The 25,468-nt window shown below is 48.0% G+C and overlaps 1 protein-coding gene across 2 annotated transcripts in view; it reads right to left on the bottom strand.

Moving 5' to 3' along the window:
- CCDC83 (coiled-coil domain containing 83) overlaps nucleotides 1-25,468 on the bottom strand; it is a 249,182-nt gene that overhangs the window by 172,463 nt on the left and 51,251 nt on the right. For both annotated transcript variants that reach the window (XM_029602260.1, XM_029602259.1), the window contains exons 4-5: nucleotides 24,737-24,905; nucleotides 12,444-12,611 (exon numbers count right to left, since the gene is read on the bottom strand). In XM_029602260.1, coding sequence (XP_029458120.1) covers nucleotides 12,444-12,611; nucleotides 24,737-24,905 — 337 coding nt within the window. The remainder of the gene's footprint in view (nucleotides 1-12,443; nucleotides 12,612-24,736; nucleotides 24,906-25,468) is intronic.

Below are 25,468 nucleotides of genomic sequence, written 5' to 3'. Positions count from 1 at the left end.
AAGGTGCAGCTGCAAAGGTTAAAAGTGTTCAACAGGCATGGACATTGTTTAAAAATACAATCCTAGAGGCGCAGTCCATATGTATTCCGCGCATTAAGAAAGGTGGAAGGAAGGCAAAACGATTACCGTCATGGTTAAAAGGTGTGGTGAAAGAGGCTATTTTTAGCCAAAAAAAATCCTTCAAAAACTGGAAGAAGGATCCATCTGAAGAAAATAGGATAAAACATAAGCATTGTCAAGCTAAGTGTAAAACATTGATAAGACAGGCGAAGAGAGGATTTGAAATGAAATTGGCCATAGAGGCAAAAACTCATAATAAAAACTTTTTAAAATATATCCAAAGCAAGAAACCTGTGAGGGAGTCAGTTGGACCATTAGATGACAGAGGGGTTAAAGGGGCTCTTAGGGAAGATAAGGCCATTGCAGAAAGACTAAATGAATTCTTTGCCTCCGTGTTTACTAATGAGGATGTTGGGGAGATACCAGTTCCGGAGATGGTTTTCAGGGGTGATGAGTCAGACGAACTGAACGAAATCACTGTGAACCTGGAAGATGTAGTAGGCCAGATTGACAAACTAAAGAGTAGCAAATCACCTGGACCGGATGGTATGCATCCTAGGGTTCTGAAGGAACTAAAAAATGAAATTTCTGATCTATTAGTTAAAATTTGTAACCTATCATTAAAATCATCCATTGTACCTGAAGACTGGGGGGTGGCCAATGTAACCCCAATATTTAAAAAAGGCTCCAGGGGCGATCCAGGTAACTATAGACCAGTGAGCCTGACTTCAGTGCCGGGAAAAATAGTGGAAACTATTCTCAAGAACAAAATTGTAAAGCATATAGAAAGACATGATTTAATGGAACATAGCCAACATGGATTTACCCAAGGGAAGTCTTGCCTAACAAATCTGCTTCATTTTTTTGAAGGGGTTAATAAACATGTGGATAAAGGTGAACCAGTAGATGTAGTGTATTTGGATTTCCAGAAGGCGTTTGACAAAGTCCCTCATGAGAGGCTTCTAAGAAAACTAAAAAGTCATGGGATAGGAGGCGATGTCCTTTCGTGGATTACAAGCTGGTTAAAAGACAGGAAACAGAGAGTAGGATTAAGTGGTCAATTTTCTCAGTGGAAAAGGGTAAACAGTGGAGTGCCTCAGGGATCTGTACTTGGACCGGTGCTTTTCAATATATATATAAATGATCTGGAAAGGAATACAACGAGTGAGGTTATCAAATTTGCAGATGATACAAAATTATTCAGAGTAGTTAAATCACAAGCAAACTGTGATACATTGCAGGAGGACCTTGCAAGACTTGAAGATTGGGCATCGAAATGGCAAATGAAATTTAATGTGGACAAGTGCAAGTTGTTGCATATAGGGAAAAATAACCGTTGCTGTAGTTACCCGATGTTAGGTTCCATATTAGGAGCTACCACCCAGGAAAAAGATCTAGACATCATAGTGGATAATACTTTAAAATCGTCAGCTCAATGTGCTGCAGCAGTCAAAAAAGCAAATAGAATGTTAGGAATTATTAGGAAGGGAATGGTTAATAGAACGGAAAATGTCATAATGCCTCTATATCGCTCCATGGTGAGACCACACCTTGAATACTGTGTACAATTCTGGTCGTCGCATCTCAAAAAAGATATAGTTGCGATGGAGAAGGTACAGAGAAGGGCAACCAAAATGATAAAGGGGATGGAACAGCTTCCCTATGAGGAAAGGCTGAAGAGGTTAGGGCTGTTCAGCTTGGAGAAGAGACGGCTGAGGGGGGATATGATAGAGGTCTTTAAGATCATGAGAGGTCTTGAACGAGTAGATGTGACTCGGTTATTTTCACTTTCGAATAATAGAAGGACTAGGGGGCATTCCATGAAGTTAGCAAGTAGCACATTTAAGACTAATCAGAGAAAATTCTTTTTCACTCAACGCACAATAAAGCTCTGGAATTTGTTGCCAGGGGATGTGGTTAGTGCAGTTAGTGTAACTGGGTTCAAAAAAGGTTTGGATAAGTTCTTGGATGAGAAGTCCATTAGTGGCTATTAATCAATTTTACTTAGGGAATAGCCACTGCTATTAATTGCATCAGTAGCATGGGATCTTCTTAGTGTTTGGGTAATTGCCAGGTTCTTGTGGCCTGGTTTTGGCCTCTGTTGGAAACAGGATGCTGGGCTTGATGGACCCTTGGTCTGTCCCAGCATGGCAATTTCTTATGTTCTTATATTGAGGCGTTGGCCAACTCGGTGGAGAAATTACAGTTACGACTTGAAAAGTCAGCCATAGCCAACCCCGGGACTCTTGCTGGTAGCTCTTTCTCTGGTTATCTGCCCTCACGGGCACTGCTGGGCCCTCCCAGCTCCTCCCCAGTACAACGGAGACCCTAGTCTCTGCCAAGAGTTCATTAACCAGTGTTACATGCAGTTTGCACCCCATTGTTCTCGGCCTACCGTGGCTGCAACAACACTCCCACAGTTCGATTGGGAGTCGCTCCAGCTCACCGAGTGGGGCCCTTGGTGCCAGAAGCATTGCCTACGGCAGGTGTCTTCGTCCATGCCAGTCTTAACGACCATGACTCTTCCTGGGCTACATACACCCTACGCCGATTACCAAGATGTCTTCTCAAAGCAACAAGCTGACGTCTTACCACCTCTCCAGAAGTTTAACTGCCCGATCGAGCTGTTACCTGGCACCACACCTCCCAAGGAGAGGACATACCCGCTCTCACTCCCCGAAACCCAGGCCATGTGATTACATCAAAGAAAACCTAGCCAAGGGATTCATCAGGCCTTCTACGTCCCCTGCTGGCGCCGGGTTCTTTTGCGTAATGAAGAAGGATTGCTCCTTAAGGCCGTGTATCGACTACCACGACTTCCGCTCATTAGCGAGTTATTTGATCGGCTCCAGGGGGCCCAGATTTTTACTAAATTGGACCTCCATGAGGCCTATAATCTGGTCCGTATCCAACCTGAAGACATCTGGAAGACGTCTTTCAATAAGCGAGATGGGCACTACGAGTACCTAGTGATGCCCTTCGGGCTGTGTAATGCCCCTGCCATCTTCCAGAGAATGAGGAACAAGATCTTCCGAGATCTACTCTACTCTACTGTCTTAGTATACCTCGACGATATCCTGATTTTCTCTCGAGACCTGGAATCCCACCGAGACCACATCTGGACAGTTCTCCAATGTCTACGTGATCATCACCTCTACGCCAAACTAGAGAAATGTCTATTTGAACGCTCCAGTCTTCCATTCCTGGGCTATATCATAACCCAACAAGGCTTTACTATGGACCCCGACAAACTTCAAGGAATCTGTGACTGGCCGCAGCCTGTCGGGTTATGAGCCCTCCAGAGATTCTTGGGCTTCACCAACTACTACTGCCACTTCATTGCGGACTGCTCCACGTTACCTGGACCCTTAACCGCAATGACCCGGAAATGAGATAATATCAAGGAGTGGAGCCCACGAGCCCAAGCGGCTTTTCAGGACCTCAAAGAGGCCTTCTGGACCAGACCCTGTCTTCGACATCCTGACTCGAACCGGCCTTTCGTGGTGGAGGTGGATGCCTCGGCTATCGGAGCTGGCGCAGTTCTCAGCCAATACTCCTCAAAAGGTAAACTACTGCCATGCTCATTCTATTCCCACAAGTTTTCCTCAGCCGAACGTAATTACTCTATTGGGGACCGAGAGCTGTTGGCCGTCAAATTGGCCCTCCAGGAATGATGCCACTGGCTCGAAGGGGCCCAGCACAGTTTTACTATCTTCACGGACCATAACAACTTGGAGCACTTGAAGGAGGCTCAATTGCTGAACCCTCGCCAGGCCCACTAGGCCCTATTCTTTATTTCGAACTCAGATACCGCCTAGCCGAGAAAAACACCTGCGCTGACGCCCTTTCTCACTTCCTGGAACCCGAGGACACACTGGATGGCCCCACACATATTACTGACCCAGTGTGTATTTGTTTGGCGGCCACGACGACTGTGCCACCCAGAAAGACCATAGTCCCATGCCGTCTCTGAGAACGAGTCCTACAAAGGGTCCACGATTCCAGACTCGTCGACCACCCAGGCCAGACCCGCACTCTACAGATGCTTCACTGCCATTACTGGTGGCCTTCCATGGTCAAAGACTCTCATGACTACTTTGACTCCTACCCTACATGCGCCCAGCAGAAGCCACCCACAGGACACCTGCAGGGTCTCCTGCAACCATTACCAGCTCCCACTGGACCGTGGTCCCACTTGGCCAAGGGGAACACAGTCATATGGGTCATCATCGACCGTTTTTCAAAGATGGCTCACTTGTACCACTACCAGGCCTTCCTTCTGCTCCCGAGCTTGCCTGACTGTTTCTAACATATGTATGCCGCCTTCACGGTTTGCCACAGGCGATCATTTCCAATCGGGGCCCGCAGTTTTGCCGCTCACTACTGGAGAGCGCTATACAAGAAATTTGGGATCAGCCTTAATCTGACTTCAGCCTACCACCCTCAAGCCAACAGACAGGCTGAATGGACCAACCGTTCCCTGAAAACATTCTTACGAGCATATGTCAACGACCAACAGCACAATTGGGCAGACCTACTCCCGTGAGCCGAGTTCTCCCGCAATAGCCACATGGCAGCAGCTACCGGAACCTCTCCGTTCGCCGTGGTCTTCGGACGGCAGCCCCGACTGCCGCTACCAGTTCCACTCCAGGTTCCTTCTCCTGCGGCTCAAGCCATGACTCAGGAGCTCCGACACGTCTGGGATCAGGTGATCCAACGAATCCACCAGGCAGCCGAGCAGGCCAAGATGACCACAGACGCCCACCGGCGCGTGGCGCCCATGTTCCTCCCAGACCAAAAGGTATGGCTCAGCACTCGCCATATTCGCCTCCAACTCCCGTCACAACGATTTGCACCACGGTACGTGGGTCCCTTTCCAATCCTGTGCCACGTCGGGGCCGTTACCTACCAATTGCGATTGTAATTTCTCTTATTGTATATGTAATGTAATGTTAACCATTGTGAAGGCTATGCTGAGACAACGGTATATAAATGACAATAAACCTTAAACCTTACCCGCCAGTATGGGAATACGTAACACATTCCTGAAACCACTCGTCCTCACCTGGCCATCCCGTCGGCCGCCACCGCCTGCGCAAGTGGCTTCAGTACCCGATACGATATTACAAGTGAGGGAAGTCTTGGACGTTCATCGCCGCCGGGGCAAATGGAAATACCTCCTCGCATGGGAGGGATTTGGACCTGAGGACAACTTGTGGGAGCCGTCACAGCACATCCTGGATAAGGACCTCCTCCGGGCATTCCACCGGTCTCACCCCGAGAAACCCCGACCGATGAGGGGGAGGCCTACAGCGGGGGAGTACTGTTGCATGTCCCGGCCACGCTAGGCCCGCGCCCGGGCCTGCTCACCTCTCTCTCTCTCTTCTGCAGGACACTGTCCTTCCTCCCCTGCTGCCGTGGCTAGCCGCCTGCGTACCTGGCGTCCAGCTTCGGCTTCTCCAGTTCCCTCATGCTACTCTACCTCCCAGGCCTCGCAGGGCTGTCCATGCCGGGGCTCAGCGTCCTCCGCCACATTGGCTCCGCCCCTAGGTGCGCGCGTTCCACGCATCCCTTTAAAGGGACGTCGGCGGAAACCAGCTCCACGGCGCGCATTGATGACATCACATAGACTCACTATAAAAGCGAGGGCCTTTTCCCCAGACCCTCTCCTTGGCAAATGGGTTGTCACCTTGTGTGAGCTAGTTGCCGTCTTCATTCCTGCTTTCCTGTGTTCCTGTGCTTGTTCCAGTATTCCTGCGTCTGTTCCTGAGTTTGCTCTTGTGTTCCCGTGGTCCTTCCTGTGTTCCAGCGCCTGTTTCTGTGTTCCTTCGTTCCTGTGTTTCGTTCTACATTCCGCAACCCAGGTTGTACACTTCTCAGACTGATACCCGGTACTGACCTCTGCTTGCCTCTGACCACGCTTGGACCAATACCTGGAACTGACCTCTGCTTGCCTCTGACCATGCTTGGTCCGATACCTAGAACTGACCCTTGCTTTGGCTGACCATTCTCACATGGATACCCTGGCTTTGACCCTTGCACTCCATTCGGACACTCTTTGCTTCTCCTGTGACCACCAGGTCCGCCTGCCTTGACGCTGTCAGCGGCCTTCCTCGAGCTAGACCACTAGGCGCTGCCTATCCTGCCCGGAGGACATTCAGTTCCTGCCTCGTTCCTGTGGCCTCTGGTACTCTCTGTTCCAGTCTAGTTCGTCTGTTCACAGTCAGCTGCGCACCTCTACTCTTCGTGGGCACACTTCTCCACCATCTCTCCGGGAGACACCCAGGGGCCCACCTAAGCCCAGGCAGTCCGGGAATCCAAGGGCTCAATCTGCAGAGCCCCCGGGCCGTTATTGGTGAATCTCCAGCTTGCCTCTGTCTCCTAGTGTGCTCCACCTCCTGGTGGCAGGCGCCCTCTGGGTCCCCTCAGAGGGCCATACCAATCCTGCGCCAGGCCAAGGGTCCACCCCCAGCACAACATCTGAAGTGCTAATGTCGATTAAGCAGAACACTAAGCTGTACATTTAAAACTAATAAGTGAAAATATTTGTTTTGCTCAATGCATCATTAAGCTCTGGAATTTGTCAGAGGATGTGATGAAAGCTGTTAATATAGATGCATTTAAAAAAGGTTTGGACAAGTTCCTGGATGAAAAGTCCATAAACTATTATTAAAGTGGAATAAGCAGCATGGAATCTAGTCACCCTTTGGGATCCTGTCAGGTTCTTGTGACTTGGGTTGGCCACAGCTGGAAACAGGATACTGGGCTTGATGGATCTTTGGTCTGGCCCAGTATGGTAATCTTATGTTCTTATAAATACTCCCTCGTGGGAAGTTAGGAGTTCCCACTAATGGGAGATATAGGGATCTAGTATGGGACAAACGTAGTCTCATTCTTATAAACTTCCAAACATATCTCAGAGTTTACTAAACTGGAAAAACTTGAGACATCTGGGAGAGTATCCAAACCTGCATGCAACAAAAATTTAAGACTAAAAGGTGAAGCTAGGCATTGTTCAAAAATTATATCAGTAAAGGTAACATAATGTCGGCACGAAAAGACCAGGTGGCCCATCCAGTCTGCCCAGCAAGCTTCTTATGGTAGTACGTGTCACTCCAAGCAGGAAACCCCAATGTTTCTCTCAAGGGTAGTAACTGCTGCTCCCAGTTACCCTCAAGCCTTATGATAAAGATAATATTTACAATCAATCAAAACCAAGCAACTGACAAACCCCAAAATTACTGCTAGCAACATTTTTCTGGGTGAGAAGCCTTCTTGATAATTCAGACAATGCTGCTTTATGTTCTTTGCTTTGGGACTTCACCATAGAAGCCAACCTGTGCTTTTTCACTTATGTCTGAGTGTCAGTATTCTAGACCACAAAAGTCAGGGCCCATGTTGGTTGTTGTAAATATCCAGTTCCCCTTTCCCACCCCTGCCGTCAAAATGGGGAGCGATTTTGCAGTTGCAACAAGACTATTGACGGTACTAATCCCCATGCCTTCTCTTAAGGGTAGAAACTGCTGCTCCATGCAGGTTACACCCATGCACACTCATCTTCACTTCTGTCTTCTAGCCTTTAAGGATCCACAGTGTTTACCCCATGCCCCTTTGAATTCATTGACTATTTTCTTCTTCACCACCTCCTCTGGAAGAGCATTCTAAGAATTCACCACCCTCTCCATAAAGAAATATTTCCTAATGTTGGTTCTGAGTCATCCCCCCTGGAGTTTCATTTCATGACTCCTAGTTCTACTGTTTCAGACGGAAAAGGTTCAAAGTTTGTGCATTATTAAAATCTTTCAGATATCTGAAGGGTCTGTATCATATATCCCCTGTACTTCCTCTCTTCCAGGGTGTACATATTTAATTCTTCAGCCTCTCCTCATATTTCTTCCAATATAGACACCACACCATTTTGGTTGCCCTTCTCTGGCCCGCTTCCATCCTGTCTCTATTCTTTTTTAGATACAGTCTCCAGAACCTAACACAGTATTCCAGGTGAGGCCTCACCAAGGACCTGTACGAGGGCATTATCACCTCCTTTTCCTGCTCTCTATGCAGCTCAGCATTCTTCTGGCTTTAGCTATTACCTTGTCACATTACTTAGACATCTTCAAATCTCCAGATTTCTTTCTTAAATCATTTTTCATTCTCTCTACTCCTTCAGGTGTGTCCACTGTTGCAGATCTTAGTATCATCCGCAAATGGACAAACTTTACCTTCTATCCCTTCCGGAATGTCACTCAAAGATATTGGTATAATCACACAAGGGTCAACACAAAAATAGAACCTCTTCACCACAGTACTACACAACATACATAAGAAGAGGAATACAATAAATTGCATCAATGTTTTATTTGCATTTTATAAACCTATCTAACATTAAAAACTATCTAACACACTCATACTATACTCATGCACTCACATTTAAAAACAAACATCTTCAAGAAACATGAAAATCAGAAATATTATCAAATAATTCACTTGTAATATAAAGTGCAAATGCTCACATCATATTTTAAACATTATACAATAAATCAACCAACGAAGTCAGTCCTCAACGTATCCAACAAAGATCTTCGTTTCGCCAAGCTTATCTTAATGGCTTCATCAGGGATAGGACTGGTTTGAATGAATAACAGCTCTCATCTCAAAATATTAATGAGTGACACAACTGTAGAGCTTCGAAACTTCAATTTCTTAACAAGTTTTCCAACATGCGATCTACAAACCAAATCACATCATTTATCACATATCCCAAAAAAGGACTCAATAATATTCAACAATGAAATAAAGCATAAATTCACCACCTAATTAATTTAATTCATTTTAACGGAAGGACCGAAATATAAATGCACTACTCACACATTAGAATAATTGCCACAAGTTTGTATAATACATTTATACTGACCTAAAGACAGAAAAAAGACAGAAAAAAGACAGAAAAAACCGCAACAGCGCAAAAGTAAATCCCCACTATCTTATACACAATAATACAATGGGTAAACTAAAGAATACCCACCAAACTTCAAAATGTGTTCGATACGAGGTACCTTCAAGGAAGATTCAAAAATCATTCATCTCTCAACTCACTCTAAAGTTCAACCCGTTCTAATATACAGAAATAAAAAAATAATAAAAGGAAAAATCAAGTCGTGTCTTTAGGTCAGTATAAATGTATTATACAAACTTGTGGCAATTATTCTAATGTGTGAGTAGTGCATTTATATTTCGGTCCTTCCGTTAAAATGAATTAAATTAATTAGGTGGTGAATTTATGCTTTATTTCATTGTTGAATATTATTGAGTCCTTTTTTGGGATATGTGATAAATGATGTGATTTGGTTTGTAGATCGCATGTTGGAAAACTTGTTAAGAAATTGAAGTTTCGAAGCTCTACAGTTGTGTCACTCATTAATATTTTGAGATGAGAGCTGTTATTCATTCAAACCAGTCCTATCCCTGATGAAGCCATTAAGATAAGCTTGGCGAAACGAAGATCTTTGTTGGATACGTTGAGGACTGACTTCGTTGGTTGATTTATTGTATAATGTTTAAAATATGATGTGAGCATTTGCACTTTATATTACAAGTGAATTATTTGATAATATTTCTGATTTTCATGTTTCTTGAAGATGTTTGTTTTTAAATGTGAGTGCATGAGTATAGTATGAGTGTGTTAGATAGTTTTTAATGTTAGATAGGTTTATAAAATGCAAATAAAACATTGATGCAATTTATTGTATTCCTCTTCTTATGTATGTTGTGTAGTACTCAAAGATATTGAACAGAACTAGTCCCAAAACGAATCCCTGTAGCACTCCGCTTAGCACAATTCTCTCTTCAGAATAGATTCTATTTATCACTACATGCCATCTCCTATCAGTCAATCACACTACCACCTTGGCACTCACTCTCAAGCTTCTCATTTGATCCACAAGCCTCCTATGCAGGACCATATCAAAAGCTTTGCTGAAATCCAAGTAGATCACATTGAGCACTCTTCCTCGATCCAATTCTCTAGTCACTCAATCAATTAAAATAAATGAGATTGGACTGACAGGAGCTTCTCCTGGTGAATCCATGCTACCTCAGATCCAGCAAGCCTACATGATTGTAGATAGTTCACTATTCTTTCCTTCAGCAGAATCTCCATTAATTTTTCCATTACTGAAGTGAGGCTAATCAGCCTGTAGTTTCCAGCCTCTTTTCTGCAACTACCTTTGTAAAGAGGAACCACAACCACACTTCCCCAATCTCACAGCACCACACCCGTTTCCAGGGATCTATTGAACAGGTCCTTTCAGCAGACCCACCAGCACATCTCTTTGAGCTCCCTCAGTATCCTGGGATCCTGGACCCTTGGCCTTGTCCACTTTAATTTTATTTAGTTCATCCCATATATTTTCTTCTGTAAATGGAGTTTCATCTACCCCAACCCCACCTACGGTCTTGTCAACCAACAGTCCTTCTCCAGAGTCTTCTTTAGTGAACACTGAACTGAAGCATTTGTTTAAACTTCTGTCATTTCTTCATCTCTCTCAACACACTGCTCCTCATCACCTTTCAGTTTCACTATACTACTTCGGGCCTTCCTTCTTTCTCTGATATATCTGAAAAATGTTTTGTCACCTTGCTTTTTACCTCTTTGGCAATCCTTTCTTCCACTTGATCTTTCACTTTCCTGATTTCTTTCTTTGTCTCTCTCAGCTTCACCAGATATTCTTCCCTGGGATCTTTTATACTTTTCAAATGCTGTTGTTTTTGCTTTTTTTTTTTGTCAGCTATCTCTTTTGAGAACCAGATTGGTTTCTTTTTCTCTTACTTTTCTTTACTTTTCTAAGAAATAGATTTGTTGCCTTTGTAATAGCTCTGTGATGAAGTGACCCTGTCTTCCCCTTTTTGCATGTGTGGGACTAGGCATTTAGCCTGGTCCACCTTAACTCTTATTGAGGGAGAAAGCTCTGTGGGCGGGGCCCAGCTGAGAGGGGAAAAGCAATGTGAGCCCAGCTGGGTTCAGGAGGCCCTTACATCTCCAGAAGGCAGCTCCTGAAATATTTCTGGCGTAGCCTGAAGGTATTGTAAGTACACTGCAAAGGTAGGCAGTTTACTGTTAAGCTGATTGCTGATTATATTAATAAAAGTTAAAGTTGAAAAAAGAAAAGCTGGAATCAACATGTTTCCTGACTCCAAAGAGTGAAGTTTTGCTCAACCATCCTCACAAGTTCCTTTTAATTCTTCCATTATTGTTCCATCTCACCCATTTTCTCCCAGTCTTCCCGTTCTTCTTCCAGATACATCCCCATTTTGACAAAGTTCTTATTTGTGAAATTCAAAACTCGGGCCTTCGTGTGACGTCTCTGTATCCTGTTCGCGATATCAAACCATACTGTCTGATGATCATTGATGCACAGGTGGGTACCTACCTGGACATTAGAGACATTATCCCAATTAGTGAGCACTATGTCAAGAATAACACCCTCCCTCATGGGTTCCATTACTATTTGTTCCTTGAACGACATCCACTATCTTTCTAATTTTTGTATATTCTGTAGAAGGGAAACTCTAATCCATATCTGGCAGATTAAAATCTCCAATAAGCCACACTTCTCCCTTCTTTCCCACCTTTTGGATGTCTTTGATCAGATCTGTATCCAGTTCTTCTGTTTGAGAAAGAGTCCTGTAGATCACACCAGTAAAAATGGAAGCTCCATCTTCTTATTTTAGGATGGTCCATAATGCTGCTTCTCTACCCCACATCCCTTGAAATTCAGTTGTTTGGAAAGCATCTATGGATGTTTGTGTATCATGGGCTTTGGCATTGTGTGTGTAATTACAAAATAAGATGTGGCACTCTCCAAACATCTACTAGAGCTAGTTTCGTACATCCACCATCTTAGACTCAATTGCTTTCCCCTCGTCTCTCTCTTTCTTCTGAATTTTTGTAGCCATTTAGGAATCTAACCTAAGAATATATCTGTCCATGCTGCATATCTTGTATAAAGTAGAATGATTAGTTCATAGAGTGACACTGGTAATTTGTTGAGCAAAAGCAACACTCAAAAATGCAACAAGTGAAGCAAGTACAGAAATGCAGAATATGATAGTGAAAATGAAGGGCCCATTTTTTATTACCTACTACAAAATACAGCAGCCCTGACTTCATTTCTGGCTTTATCTTCACCTCCCTGTCCTTAAGGATCCTCTGTACTTTGTCGCATGTCTTCAAGTGAAACCTAGGTACTTGTAGTTAGCAAAGCACAAAAGTGCTCAATATAGCTTCGAATAGTTGTGTCCCACTAATAATCAGAATCCCCCCCCACAGACAACTACTAGTCATTTAAAAAGTTTAACTGTGATTTGTAAGAACTGAAATTTACCTTTTATGTCCTGAAAGATCTCTTTAATCTTAAGGATTTCAGCCTCTAAAAGCTGGATTTGTTTAGCATGATCCTTGCTCCCGACATTCTTGTACTCAAGCCAATATTCCTTCTCAATCTGTTTTTCCATAATCTTCTTGTCCAAATCATGTACTTGTGAACGCAAGTCTGATCAGATAAAAAGAACAAAAAGAGAGAAAATGCTATAACAGATTTTCAGACTGGAGTATATTGGTTCTAAAGAGTAATTATCAGAATTGTTTTGATTTCATAAAAATGAACTACCAATGGGCAAAATAGGAAAAAATCAATTATTGATTTCCTTTCTACTACACAGAAATAAAAAATTAGTAGCAGATAAGAACTGCAAGATCCATCTAGTCCTCAGTGTCTACCCATTCTTGGGCTTTACTTTCACATCTTTGCAACTAACAAGCCTTTTCCATAGCCAGGCCTATTTTGAGAAATTCTCTCCCACATGAGCTTTGTGAAGCTTCTGACTGAATTTTAGAAAGAAGATCAAAGGATGGTTGTTTTCCCAGGCCTTGAGCTAGAACCTCGATTTTTTTTTTTCTTTGCTCATTTGTAGGATTTCTCTGTTTGTTTTAAGAAGAATGTCATTTTAGTTTTGGGTTATCCTTTAGTTTAAGTCATTTGTCATTTATGATTTTGTATATTTCATTGTAATTCACTATAGACAGGATACTGGAAAAAGTGTAATATAAGAACCTTTAAATAAATGAACAAAAATATTGAGCCTCTCTGCTTATTTCAGGCTTTCTTCAATTCTGTTACTGTTTTGGCCTCCACTAGGTAGCTGTTCCAGGTCTATTATATTCTGAGGCAATATAGGAAAATTAGTTCTTACCTGATAATTTTCGTTCCTGTAGTACCACGGATCAGTCCAGACACCTGGGTTGTGACTCCGCACCAGCAGATGGAGACAGAGCAAAACTCGACGGGCTCCCTACATATAGTAAGGTGCCACCCACAGCCCCTCAGTCGAACGTAATGTCAAAGCAAGAAAAATGCCAGACTAACTATGAAAAAACTATGATTTTGGCCGATTCACAACAGCCCTTCCAGCTGGAATCGAAAAAACCTCAGAACCAGAAGCAACAACGGTCTGGTGTCAAATTCATAACACTGCAAAATTCGCAATTGGGGTAAAGGACTCAAGTCAACCGAGCGGACTCTCTCTCTATCCATCAGTAACAAAAAACACAGACGGGCGGGAGCCTGGACTGATCCGTGGTACTACAGGAACGAAAATTATCAGGTAAGAACTAATTTTCCTTTCCCTGTACGTACCCGGATCAGTCCAGACACCTGGGATGTACCAGAGCTAATTACCGAGGGTGGGAAGCAGAGAGTCCCGCTCGGAGAACACTCGCTCCAAACCCTTGAGACTCAGCTGCCTGGACATCAAGCCTGTAATGCTTAGTAAAAGTGTGCAACGATTTCCACGTTGCTGCTCTACAGATCTCCTGCGTGGACACCTGAGAAACCTCAGCCCAGGACGCGGCTTGCGCCCGAGTCGAATGAGCTCGAAGTCCTTTAGGCGCCAACTTGCCCTGCAGAAGATACGCTGAACCAATCGCCTCCTTGAGCCATCGCGCAATCGTGGCACGCGAAGCTGCAGATCCCCTGCGAGACCCTGAACAGAGAACAAACAGGTGGTCAGAAACCCGGAAAGGATTCGTAACTTCCAGATAACGAATTAGAATCCTGCGAACATCGAGCTTCCTTAATTCTTTCGACCCCTTGTCCATGTGATCCATGGTCGAAAACCCCGGAAGATCCACAGACTGATTCAAATGAAAAGAGGATACTACTTTGGGCAAAAAGGACGGCACAGTCCGCAGAGAGACTCCGGTCTCCGAAAATCGCAAAAAAGGTTCCCTACAAGACAGGGCTTGTAGTTCGGAGACCCGACGAGCGGAAGTAATTGCGACCAGGAACACTGTCTTCAAAGTAAGATCCTTCAGCGTCGCCCGCTTGATTGGTTCAAACAGTGCTCCATAAAGAGCCGATAGCACGCAGTTTAAATTCCAGGATGGACAAGGATTCCGTACCGGTGGGCGTAAATGTTTAGCCTCCGAAGAAAACGCGTCACATCCGGATGGCAAGCCAAGGACACTCCTTGGACCTTACCTCTAAGGCAACCAAGCGCAGCTATCTGGACCTTTAGGGTACTCCAGGACAACCCCTTCGAGAGACCCTCTTGGAGGAAGGCGAGGACCTCAGGCACAGCTGGTCGTATGGGGTTTACTTCGTGAGAACTACACCAGTCCTCAAACTGTCCAGACCCGCATATAGGTTAAGGACGTAGACTGCTTTCTAGCTCTCAGCAACGTAGTGATCACTGCCTCAGAGTACCCCTTAGTCTTCAAGCGCGCCCTTTCAAAAGCCAAGCCGCGAGACAAAAGTGATCCGCATCCTCCAAACAGACGGGTCCTTGACGAAGGATGATCGCGTCTCCATGAAACCGAAGCAGCGGCTCCGCCGCCAGCTGAATGAGATCCGCGAACCACAGGCGCCTTGGCCACTCCGGCGCAACCAAGATCACCTCCGCCGGATGTAACTCGATTCGCCGTAGAACTTTGCCTATCAGGGGCCACGGCGGGAATACATAGAGCAACACGTCCGTGGGCCAGGGAAGCACTAGTGCATCGACTCCTTCCGTGCCCCGCTCCCTCCTCCGGCTGAAGAACCGCGGTGCCTTTGAGTTTTGAGCGGTGGCCATCAGGTCCAGGTGTGGCTGTCCCCACCTGGCACAGATGAGACGATACGCTACATCCGGAAGCTCCCATTCTCCTGGATCCAGCCGATGTCGGCTGAGGAAGTCCGCTTGGATGTTGTCGACTCCGGCGATGTGAGACGCCGCTATGCTGCTGAGGTGTTGCTCCGCCCAGCACATCAACTGACTCGTCTCCTCCGCCACTTGCTGGCTCCTTGTTCCTCCCTGGCGATTGATATAGGCCACCGTGGTCGCGTTGTCCGACAAAACCCGGACCGCCCGGCCCCGTATCCACGGGAGAAAGGCTCGCAACGCCAATGCTACCGCCCTGCTCTCTAATCGGTTGATGGACCACTGCGACTGCTGGCTCGACCACAGACCTTGCACCGAGCGTCCTCCATAGACCGCTCCTCAACCAGAGAGACTGGCATCCGTCGTGACCACCGTCCAAGTGGGCATGAGCAGAGAAACCCCGCATGTCAGATGGCCGGTGCAGAGCCACCACTGCAGGCTGGCCCTGGCGCGGCCTGTGAGAGGCAGCGGCCGATGGAACTCCTCCGATGCCGGCTTCCAGCAGGAAAGTAACGCTGATTGTAACAGTCGCAGATGAGCGAAAGCTCAGGGGACCAAGGCAAGAGTAGACGCCATGGAACCCAACACCATCAGGTAATCGCACACCAGCGGGCACCGCATGGACAATAGGCGTCTCACCTGCCCCTGGAGCTTGATCACCCTCTCCTGAGTCAGAGACACCCTGGCTCTCTCGGTGTCGAACAAGGCCCCCAGGTATTCTAACTTCTGGGTGGGCTGTAGATGACTCTTGGCTAGGTTGATCACCCAGCCGAGAGACCGCAAGAGCTGCAGGACCCTGGCAATTGCCTGCCGGCACTCGGCCTCGGATTTGGCCCGAATGAGCCAATCGTCTAGTTAAGGGTGAACCAGGAGCCCTTCCCGCCGGAGCTGGGCAGCCACCACTACCATAATCTTGGTAAAGATGCGTGGGGCCGTGGCAAGACCGAAGGGAAGAGCCCTGAATTGATAATGTCTGCCTAGGATGCAAAACCTCAAATACTTGTGATAGGCCTGCTGAATCCCTATGTGAAGATACGCCTCCGTCAGATCCAGCGACGCCAGGAACTCGCCCGGACGAACCGCGGCCACTACCGAGCGGATCGTCTCCATCTTGAAACTGGGAACACGAAGGCACCTGTTGACCCCTTTTAGGTCGAGGATTGGACGGAACGTCCCGTCCTTCTTTGGGACCACGAAGTAGATGGAGTACCTTCCCATGCCCCGTTGCCACGATGGAACGGGAGTAATGGCGCCCAGATCTTCCAGGCGCCGGAGGGTCGCTCGTACGGCTGCTCGTTTGGCGATATCCTTGCAGGGTGATACGAGAAACTTGTTCCACGGCAGACGTGCAAAATCTAACGCGTAACCGTGTCTTATCACGCCTAGGACCCACTGGTCTGAAGTTATCTTGGCCCATTCCTCGTGAAACCGCTCGAGCCGTGCCCCCACGTGTGGTACGGCTCCTGGAAGCTGCAGCGAGGAATGAACCTGTCTCGTTTCATTGGGCCGACTTGGACCCCGATCCCGCCGAGGGCCCACCAGTCCTGTTGAACTTCTTCCCTCGAAAGGACTGAGACCATGAGGAGGATCTGGCGGAGCCCGATCGGTAGGACTGTCCCGCCCCAACCAATCTTTGCGGTCTCTGGCGCCGGTTAGGCCGAAAACGGTTCCTTGAAGAGAAGTTGGGCCTAGGTCTAGGCCTGTCCTCCGGCAGCTTAAAAGCCTTGTTCTCGCTCAGGAACTGCATCAGATCGTCCAGTTGCTTTCCAAACAGCAACTTCCCCTTAAAAGGCAAGGAGCCCAAGTGAGCCTTAGACGTACCATCCGCAGCCCAGTTACGGAGCCAGAGGAGACGGCGAGCCGAGACCGCCGACACCATAGCCCTGGCTGAAGTTCTCAGTAAATCGTGCATGGCATCTGCGCTGTAAGCGATCACCGCCTCCAGGTGATCCGCCTGTGAGGCCTCCCCATCTGAGAGACCAGCATTCACCTGTAAATTCTGGGCCCAGCGGAGACCAGCCCGTAACGCAAAATTGCTGCAAATGGCCACCCTGACTCCCAGGGCTGATACCTCAAAAACCTTTTTGAGTTGTACCTCGAGTTTCCGATCTTGGACATCTCGGAGCGCCGTGGCGCCTGTGACGGGGATGGTAGATCTCTTTGTTACTGCCGACACCGCGGCGTCCACTCGTGGAAGGCGCAGCAATTCCAATACATCCTCAGGCAGAGGATACAGCTTATCCATGGCCTTGCTCACTTTAAGACCCAATTCCGGGGTATCCCATTCTCGAAAAAGAATGTCGGAGGCAGAAAAATGGAAAGGAAAAGCCACCGGAGGCCCAGCGAGACCTAGAAGCACCGGATCCATATTTGCCCCCTGACGGACTTCCACCGGTGGGGCCTCCACTCCGAGCTCCTCGAGGATCGCCGGAATAAGTGGGGATAGCTCATCTTTTAAAGAGGCGCACGACCTTGGGATCATCCCCATCCACCGTCAGCGCTCCCTTGCCTGTGCCCGGCTGGGCTGGACCCTGGTCATCGGGCCCCTCAGGCCCTCCTGTGGTCCCCGAGACCGACCCTTCCTCCTCCGAGGAGGTCGACTCCGTTGCCGAGTCCCAAGGGACGCCTCACGTCGGTCTCTTCTCCTTGGGTGGGTCCGCCAATTCCCTAGGCCGGGCCGACCTCTTCCGGGGGTGAGAGCGCCCCCCTCTACCCCCTGGGACTTTCCCGTGCTTGCGCTTGGACCTCTGGTACTTCGCCAGCTTTTTTAATAAAAAAGCAAAATCTTCGGAGAAGGACTCCTCCGAGTCCGAGGATCCCTCCCCCGAGCTCCGATTACCCGATTCTAGGCCACCCCGGGGTTCCCCCCCCGAGGGCCGAGGCTGGGGAGAGAGCGGAGGTGGCTGGCCGCCATGTTCTATGGCTCTCCTCGTGGCCTCGCAAACCAAATTCAAAATGGCCGCCGTTCCCGCACTAAGCGGGAACGGGTCCGGCCCCTCGGCATCAGCAGATATGGTGCGCGGCGGCGAACGGGACGTCCGGGACCGGCCCCCCCGACTGCTCCCCGACTACCCCTCGCCCCCGGTGAGGCAATTAGAACACATGCCGTCGCGGGAGACCCGCACGCGCGGCAGGCTGAACAGACTGGCATCCCGGGCCGAACTAAATGAAAATTACACCGACGAGATACAAGAAAATCTCCCCCCCAACGAAGCGACCCGCCGGAGCGGGAGGGAGAGAGAGAGAGAGAGACGGCGCGGAAACAAAAGCTGAAACCTTTTTTTTTTTTTTTTTTTTTTTTAATACTTATCCGCTGGCCCAGGTGCTGAAGTTTCCCGCTCCACCGGGGGTGAGTGAACCGGGCTCCCCGGTGTCACCCCCGACGCTGCTGCCAGAGAAGGCCGGGTCCTCGACCCCAGCAGCGGCCTCTATCAGGGGGGGATGATCCCCTCAGGACCTGCCAAACCCCCCTGGGAGGCACCACAGACGGGAGCTTTCCTCTGGAAAGAAACAAATTCCTTAACTAATTTTTTTTTTTTTTTTTTTTAAATAAGGGAATCTTTAATCTACAATCCGTTTCCCTTCCTTTCCCCTTTTTTTTTTTTTTTTTTTACTATCCCTGACTAACTAAACCCCAGGGATCCCAGAGATTGTGGGTGGACCTGCCCCATCTGCTGGAGACAGAGAAAGACTGAGGGGCTGTGGGTGGCACCTTACTGTCAGGTCGATACAGTAAGGCCGCGGTAGAAACAGTGCGGCAGTGTCAGGCGCACCCTTCCTCCCCGCACGCACAGTTCTCTTGACCTAGCGCCTGATACTCTCTTCTAATTGCATGCAAATGCATGCCGCGGCTGTAAAGCGTTAGGGAAGGGTTATGCCCGCGCAACCCATTTTACTGTATAGGCGCTTAATACAGCGCCTATACAGTAACCTGGGTGCGCTGGTACCTGTCATTTCAAATGTCATTTCAAATGACATTTGAAATGACAGGCACCAGGAAGTGTAAAAAACAAAATTTTTAAATACCTGTCGGAGGGCCGCGTGGGTCCAGGCGGCCGCGGGCGGCGGGATCCGGGGGGCTGGTGGTCGCGTGTTAAATCTAGGCCGCGGGCGGGTGGGCGCGCGTTAGTTTCAGACGGCCGGGGGCGGGTGGTCGCGTGTTAAATCTAGGCCGGGTCGCACAGATGCGCATTCATCCGCCTGGATGAATGCGCGTCTGTGCGACCCCTGCGATTCGGTGCTCAAGGCGTGACGTCACGGCATGTGACTGCCTTGAGCGCCGAATCGCAGGGGTCGCACAGGCGCGCATTCATTCACTGCCGGTGGGGGCTCCTCCGCCTGGATGAATGAATGCGCGCCTGTGCGACCCCTGCGATTCGGCGCTCAAGGCGTGACGTCACGGCATGTGACTGCCTTGAGCGCCGAATCGCAGGGGTCGCACAGGCGCGCATAGTAGCAAGTGTTTTGATTTTATTACTATTGACTGCAGTTTCAATAACTTTCTTCCCCGACCATTCGTTCTTTCGCTCTCTTTTTAATTAGCCGCGACGTTTCTAAGTGCTGGGTTTGGTGTGAGGCGGAGGAGATGTTATTTTTTGCCTTGGGTTCGCAGTGCATTCTAATGAATTGCTTCTAAGCGATCGCGGCTGCCCCCCCTGCTCTGTAGACAAATCAATCTCCCCGAACAGCTGCAAGCCAGCGATGCTCCCCCTCGGTCCTGCACGCCAGCCCACGGCTCCCGGGCTCTTTCGCTCCCCCTCCGTTCGGGCCGCCGAAAGAGGAGACAACCTGCTCAGCCGGACCGCCTGGTAAGAGGACCGGGAGCGACTGCAGCTGGGCTGCCCGATGGGAACTTTTAGTGCCGACGACCTGGTGGCGCGGGAACTTGTCTCGCGGGCGGGCGAAAGGCACAGGCGTTCTGCTAGGCAAACCTGCCCGGATCAGGGGGGGGGGGGAAGCAGAACAAGCTAGGGAGGACCGGAGAGCGGGTGGCGGGGCTCTTGTGGACAGGGCAGGCAGGAGGAAGCGATGGCAGCCGAGAGAGGACCGGAAAGGTGCAGGCTGCCAGAGAGGCAGCCCCCACCGGCAGTGAATGAATTCATTCATCCAGGCGGCGAAAGCAGCCGGCTCCTCTGCCTGGATTAATGAATGCGCGCCTGTGCGACCCCTGCGATTCGGCGCTCAAGGCAGTCACATGCTGTGACGTCACGCCTTGAGCGCCGAATCGCAGGGGTCGCACAGGCGCGCATTCATTCATCCAGGCGGAGGAGCCGGCTGCTTTCGCCGCCTGGATGAATGAATTCATTCACTGCCGGTGGGGGCTGGAGGCAGCCCCCACCGGCAGTGAATGAATGCGCGCCTGTGCAACCCCTGCGATTCGGCGCTCAAGGCGTGATGTCACGGCGTGTGACTGCCTTGAGCACCGAATCGCAGAGGTCGCACAGGCACGCATTCATTCACTCATCCAGGCGGATGAATGCGCGTCTGTGCGACCGACCTAGATTCAACACGCGACCACCCGCCCCCCGGCCGTCTGAAACTAACGCGCGTCCACACACACCCCCCCCCCCCCCGCCGCCGCCACCTGGAACAGGCGCCCACCCGCCCACGGCCTAGATTTAACACGCAACCACCCGCCCCCGGATCCCGCCGCCGGTCGTCTGAAACTAACGTGCGTCCCCCCGCCGCCGCCTGGACCCACGCGGCCCTCCGACAGGTATTTAAAAATTTTTATTTTTTTTTCTGACAGGTTTTATGTGTCCCACAGCATTACATTTTCTCGATCATCTCTGTATCGTTTTTTTTTTTTTATTGCGTTTTGTTTTTGAGTATCTTAAGCGGTGTCGATGGATTTGTTACTAGACTCACAGTCCTAACTCCTACTAGGGGGAGGCGGTAAACTAACACGTTAAGGCCGCGGCAAAACAGCGGGTTACTAAGGAGATAATCTGAGCGCGCGTTACGGTATCGGAGGGGAATAGCTAATTCCTTCATTATACAGCATTATACAGCTAATTCGTTCATTTACATGCCGCGTGCGGAAAGGGTTATGTGTCTGTTTTAAGAAGCGCTAAGGACGCGTGAAACTGGAGACTGTATCGCTGGATCGCCTTACGCGCCCGAATTGTGCGCTCCGAGCACGTTACAGACGGGCAATCTTCGACCGAACGATACTGTATCGACCCGTATATGTAGGGAGCCCGTTGAGTTTTGCTCTGTCTCCATCTGCTGGTGCGGAGTCAAAACCCAGGTGTCTGGACTGATCCGGGTACGTACAGGGAACTAGCAATTCTGTCTATTGGGAAGTATAAAAGAATGAACAGCTGTGACAGGGGCCGATGCAATACAGTGTGCTCCGCTGAGCGCACTGTTTAACCCGCTGTCGGACGCGGGTTAAATAGGTGCTAATCCACCCCCTAATGCAAAAAAAAATAAATGTGCGTCTCAGATGCACGTTTATTGCTCCGATATTAACGCCTGCCTGGAGCGGGCGTTAATAGCTGAGTGCACTGAAAAAAGTACAGAAAAGCAGAAAAAGCTCTGCATCGGTTTTCATAATCGGCCAGCTACAGTAATGAAAACAGACGCCGAGTTTATCGGCATCGCTGTTCATAACCGGCAGACCGCCAGTAACCGCGGGGTCGCGTAAGCAAGGAGGTGCTAAGGTCGCGCTAGCGGGACCCCCTAATTTGTTTATTGCATGGTGCCCCCCCCCTTGCGGGTGCCATGCGTACGCTAAGAAAGCGGGCGCTGAAAAGTCAGCGCCCGCTTTCCGCAAGTTTTACTGCATCGGCCCCAAAGTATTTTGCAATTGCTGACAACACCCCTCCCTAAATCTATCAGAAATGATAGGCAATGAAACCGAAACAAGTAACACTGCTGTTGGCTTCTTTTCCCTCTGGAGCTACCAGTCCCCAAGTAATGCCCATCTTCTGAGGGCTTATAAACCTTAATTTCTGCTTTTAATGAGCTTTTGCAGCATCTTTTATAAGTAATTCAATTAAAATTAATGATTAGATTAATTACTACTTACTTAATTTAGCTTACTGATCTTGCAATACTGCCTTTCAAAGATAAAGCAGTTTACAATTAAAATAATTCAGAGTAATAAATAAATCCTTCAATTCATTCCAAGAACGTTTTCAATCAGTTCCAAGAGTTATTTTGCAGGCCTGATAAACTAAAGCTCCTGTGCCTCTGCACACAATCACATTATAATTATTTTGTCAAAACCTTAGTATCACCTCTACACTGCACTTGAATTGTATGGAACAGGAAGCTGAAACATGGTGGAGCAAAAAGCTCTGTGGCTTCACAGCTCCATGCTCCAGTAACCCTACCAGTGGAGTTCCAGTCCAGGGCATAGATGATGAATTGCAAGAGGACCTTGTGACACTGGAAGATTGGGCTTCCAAATGGCAGATGAAATTTAATGTGGAAAAATGCAAAGTGATGCACATAGGGAAAATAACCCTTACTGTAGTTATACAATGTTAGGTTCTATCTTAGGAATTACCACCCAGGAAAGAGATCTAGGCATCATAGTGGATAATACATTGAAATCAGTGTGCTGTGGTGATCATAAAAGCAAACAGAATGTTAGGAATTATTCAGAAGGGAAAGGCAAATAAAACACTGGATGTTATAATGCCTCTGTATCGCTCCATGGTGAGACTGCACCTTGAATACTGTGTACAATTCTGGTCGCCACATCTCAAAAAAGATATAGTTGCACTGGATAAAGTGGAGAGAAGGGCAACCAAAATGATAAAGGGCATGGAACGGCTCCCCTGTGAGGAAAGACTAAGGAAGTTAGGGCTGTTCGATTTGGAGAGGAGATGGCTGAGGAAGGGATATGATAGAGGTCTACAAAATCATGAAAGGACTTGAACAAGTTAATGTTACTAGGTTATTTACTTTCTCAGATAACAGAAGGACTAGGGAAGGGGGGGTACTCCATGAAGTTAGCAAGTAGATCATTTAAAACAAATCGAAGAGAATTCTTTTTCACTCTCGGGCAAATTTTAAATGCCCTGCTCGCGTAAATCTGCCCGGATTTAAGCGAGCAGGGCCCTCGCGTGCCAGCGCGCCTATTTTGCATAGGCCGCCGACGCGCGCAGAGCCCCGGGACGCGCGTAAGTCCCGGGGTTTTTTTTAAGGGGGCGTGTCGGGGGCGGGGCCGAATGACGTGGCATTTCGGGGGCGGGACCGGGGCATGGCGCGGCCCGGGGGTGTGGTCGAGGCCTCCGAACCAGCCCCCGGGTCGGATGACGGCGCGTCAGCAGTCCGCTGGCGCACGTAGATTTACATCTGCTTCTAGCAGGCGTAAATCAAGGGACAAAGGTAAGGGGGGGTTTAGATAGGGCCGGGGGGGGGGGGGGTAGGTAGGGGAAGGGAGGGTGAGAGGAGAGCGAAAGAAAGTTCCCTCTGAGGCCGCTCCGATTTCGGAGTGGCCTCGGAGGGAACGGAGGCAGGCTGTGCGGCTTGGCCCGCGCAGGCTGCCCAAAATCGGCAGCCTTGCGCGCGCCGATCCAGGATTTTATAAGATACGTGCGGCTATGCGCGTATCTTATAAAATCCAGCGTACTTTTGTTGGCGCCTGCTGCGCCAACAAAAGTACGCGAACGCGCTCTTTTTTAAAATCTACCCCTCTGTGCATAGTTAAGCTCTGGAATTCATTGCCAGAGGATGTGGTTACAGCAGTTAGTGTAACTGGGTTTAATAAAGGTTTGGATAAGTTCCTAGAGGAAAAATCCATAAACTGCTATTAATTAATAAGCAATAGTAACTTGAGATTTATTTAATGTTTGAGTACTTGCCAGGTACTTGTGACTTGGACTGGCCAATGTTGGAAACAGGATACTGGGTTTGATAGACCCTTGGTCTGACCCGGTATGACATATCTTATGTTCTTATGAAACACTCGGGTGCCAGGAGAAAGCAAAGGCAGCAATGCTCCTGCTGGCAAAAACGTAACTCAGAGATTTAGTCTCTAAAGAGACTTTGCTGCCAGTACTTGGCTACTAAGAAGATCCAACATGCAGACTGAAAAAAAATGCGGAAAAGAAACCTATAAACTGCTAGAAAGCATTCTGTAAGGCTACATAGGCAACATTTTCCATAGAATGAAAATCTCAAGGATAAGGGATCATCATATGAAGCTGAAGGGAGGAAGGATCAAAAGGAATGTGAGAAACTAAGAGGATGGTGTATAGGAGTCAAAGCAGGTATGGGAGAGATACCAAGGAATCTTAGTGATGGAGTAAGACCGATAATGGCATAGTAGACAGGTACAAATAAGCAGTCTGCCAATTTCATGTACATTTCTTGGTTAACAACCTACAAATATTCCAATTTTCTCCAAGACCAATATGGCTACTTGCACTGCAATCCAAAAATTCTTGACAAGAACTCTACAAGTTTCTGCTCAGGAGTAGAACTGAAGAACTTATTTTGATCACTTTTAGAAGAGATCCATCACCTTCTAAAAGCTGTTCATTATTTCGAATGAACTCCCATTTCTCCCTGATTGCTTCATCTACTTCTTCTCCCTTTACCACCTCTTTTTTTGCCAGTTCTTTATCCCGTTCCTTTGCCTCATTCAGGATATTCCTGATGTATCCCATCTGCTCTTCCTTTAGGCGCTCATTCTATACAAAAAAAAAAAAAATCAATAATAAATGACCAACAAGTTAAGAAAAGTATACTTTAATTCATTCTATTGCCAAATTAAGAACAGACTAAAAAAAAAAAGGCTTTGACTATTTACCATTTGTGATGATTGCTTTCCTATCTATGTACACAGTGTTGTATTACATGGAAGATAAAAGGTGCAATATCTGTAGGCAGTCAAGTCTGTTTAGGTAACATTTGGAAGATGGCCTTAGTGTAATGGGTGTGGTAAGACTAAGAAAAGATGATGGCCACAACTACAGTAGTGCAGGTATTCAAACTTATGCAGCTAACAACTAGGAGATATTCTTAGAGTCAGGCATAGTGGAACAGTGGCTACCGGGAAGACTGGGTGGACCAAATATTTCTTATTTGCCTACAACTTTACATTACTTCGGACAGCAACATTGAAAAGGTACCAACCTACAGCAGAGGGAGAGTCCCTGTACCCAAAGTTATTACAGTCTAGATCAGTGGTTCCCAACCCTGTCCTGGGGACCCCCCAGCCAGTGAGGTTTTCAGGATATCCACAATGAATATG

The sequence above is a fragment of the Rhinatrema bivittatum genome, chromosome 5 (genome assembly GCF_901001135.1).
Source record: "Rhinatrema bivittatum chromosome 5, aRhiBiv1.1, whole genome shotgun sequence".
NCBI lineage: Eukaryota > Metazoa > Chordata > Amphibia > Gymnophiona > Rhinatrematidae > Rhinatrema > Rhinatrema bivittatum.
This window is presented reverse-complemented; position numbering and strand designations above follow the sequence as displayed.